The sequence below is a fragment of the Cyprinodon variegatus genome, unplaced genomic scaffold (assembly GCF_000732505.1).
Source record: "Cyprinodon variegatus isolate N-32 unplaced genomic scaffold, C_variegatus-1.0 Scaffold547, whole genome shotgun sequence".
Lineage (NCBI taxonomy): Eukaryota > Metazoa > Chordata > Actinopteri > Cyprinodontiformes > Cyprinodontidae > Cyprinodon > Cyprinodon variegatus.
Window position 1 is genome coordinate 545,923 of NW_015151000.1, and position 2,145 is coordinate 548,067.

A 2,145-nucleotide genomic window follows, 5' to 3' on the forward strand; every position below is an offset into this window, starting at 1 on the left:
ACTTTAAGGTTAAAGTCCCACTAAGCTGCTTCAGGCTCTGCCACAGACGTTCCACTCCTGTTCAGGCTGAGTTCTGTCAGAGCGAGGCTTTAGTGTCGGGTTTGTGGTCAGAGGAACCAGCAGTGCATCTAAAGGCTCCTCTATCTGAACAATAACGCATTATTTCCATCAGCAGCATTCTGCTGATAACCTTCAGAGCTCCTCCACTGAGCTCCAGCATATGGGACAGACAGGCCTGCAGTTCATCCATGAAGGTGACGAACCAATCAGCAGCACCATGAGAAGGGTAGCCATTCTGCCTCTGTTCTCTGTGCTGGAAGTCGGTTTCTATAACCAACATTTGACTTTTTAACGTGGGTCCTTCTCATTAGAGGCAGAAATGGCAGCAGCTGCATAGAGAACTTGCTGAGTCATGGTTGGATGAGACCTGGTAGTGATTTGATCCTAATAATGTGATGATAATAACATGAAAAGCTGTCTTGAACTCTAAATGGGTTGATAAGATGCTGAGGAAAACACTGAGTTTTTTCTTCTTCTTCTTCATTCAGGCTGTTGAAGCGGCTGGGCTTCAGCGAGGAGGAATACCACGCCTTCCAGGGCTGACAAGCTCCGCCCCCCAGAGAGAAAAACAGAAGTCTTTTATTTATACCGACGGTTGTTGGAGGATAAAGAGGCTGCAGGTCCGACCGCTGAGCTCCTACAGGCAGCGGGAACATGGCCGCCTGCCGCTGATGGAAACAGCAGCAGGACTTTCTGCTAAAAAAGACTTTTCTATATAAAGAAAGATGGCTTCCTCACAGCTGATGTTTCTCCAGATGTTGGTGCGATTGTTGTTCGTCCTCTGGTGCTTCTGTCTAATCAGGACTCTTTAAACTGTCTCAGGTCTCCTTATTTAGTCGGGTTTCTATTAATAACTCTTTGCCTAATAAAAGAAAGTGAACATCTTTGATCTTTTTCTGCTTTATTGGAATAAAATCCATCAGTGATGAAGCTGAATTCATCTTAACTTCGATGGTGCGACATGAGCTCACTTTGCTGTCAGGTTCATGGAAATTTATCTTCATCTTCAGAGTTATTTAGTATATTTGTAAACTTCTCATAAAATCACACAACAAACCTTAGTTTTCATTCTAAATGTTTGTGGAAATGTTCCTCATAAGATTGATTTTACCGTAGGGGAAGTATTTGTTACTGATCCCACTGGAGAAGGCAGCCATCTTTACTCAGACTGGGTCCATACTGGACCATACTGGCTAAGTTTGGAGGTTTTTAGATTCCAGTTTAATAATCCAGCCTGCTAAAGTATCATTTATTTAATGTTTATTTATTACATCAATAATAAATTAGGTAGAAAACATCTAAAGGCTCAGAGTCACTGATCAGAGCGGCAGCCGTCGTCCTCTAGCCGCCTGATGGCCATCTTCTGATGGCCGCTAACGGTCCTGCAGCAGGCGGGCTGTTATCTCAGGGGTGGGAGGACCCCCCCCTGCTTCTGGAGGTGTCTCAGGATGTCCAGGATGGAGTCCAGCTCTGAGCGGAAAGCGTCCAGCTCTCTGCTCCTGTCCTGAGCCAGTCGCCGCCATCGCTCCACTTCTGACTGCAGATCAGCCGCCGACATGTGGAAGGTGTCGGCGACCACCTGCGGACACCAGGAGGGAGACGGACTGAGCGTTTTACTCTGCTTCCATAGAAGCAGGAACATTTTCTCAGGGTGATGATCAGGTTTCTAAACACAGTGAGGAAACGTTCGGAGCCTCTGCCTGCTGAAGGCAGCGCATCAGTTTAAAGGTGAGCAGGAACGCCCTGCAGCTCCCAGAGACGTTGGTCCTGGAGGCTTTTTAAAGCTTTCTAATGGGAAAACTCTCAGTTCACTCAAAGCTGATTAGACATTCATTACAACCCCCTGAGCTGCTACAGGTGACGCTATCAGGCAGCTCCTACCAACCCAACATGGCGGTCAGTACCTCTACTAAAAGAAGAGCTGCGATGGGATGCCGCTGATTTAAAAACTATTCAAAGAACTCTAGAGTGGAGCAGTTCTCATTTACTGTGGTAAACATGCACTTTGGTTGGTCCAAAAGATCAAACTCATCAGATGAAAGGAACAGACTCTGATCGTTCCTTCCTCAGATTTCCTAATGCTAA

At 46.2% G+C, this 2,145-nt stretch overlaps 2 protein-coding genes across 11 annotated transcripts in view; one reads left to right on the plus strand and one right to left on the minus strand.

Annotated features, from left to right (window-relative positions):
* LOC107095448 (cytochrome b5 reductase 4) overlaps positions 1 to 960 on the plus strand; it is a 21,481-nt gene extending 20,521 nt beyond the window's left edge. The window contains exon 10 of the mRNA XM_015391551.1: positions 549 to 960. Coding sequence (XP_015247037.1) covers positions 549 to 603 — 55 coding nt within the window. The 3' untranslated portion in view covers positions 604 to 960. The remainder of the gene's footprint in view (positions 1 to 548) is intronic.
* A 371-nt stretch (positions 961 to 1,331) lies between these two features.
* The window catches only part of LOC107095450 (centrosomal protein of 162 kDa-like), a 38,024-nt gene continuing 37,210 nt past the window's right edge, over positions 1,332 to 2,145 (minus strand). For 8 of the 10 annotated variants that reach the window (XM_015391560.1, XM_015391562.1, XM_015391555.1 and 5 more), the window contains one exon: positions 1,332 to 1,639. In XM_015391560.1, coding sequence (XP_015247046.1) covers positions 1,460 to 1,639 — 180 coding nt within the window. In that variant the 3' untranslated portion in view covers positions 1,332 to 1,459. The remainder of the gene's footprint in view (positions 1,640 to 2,145) is intronic. The other 2 variants (XM_015391563.1, XM_015391561.1) reach the window with 1 other exon arrangement.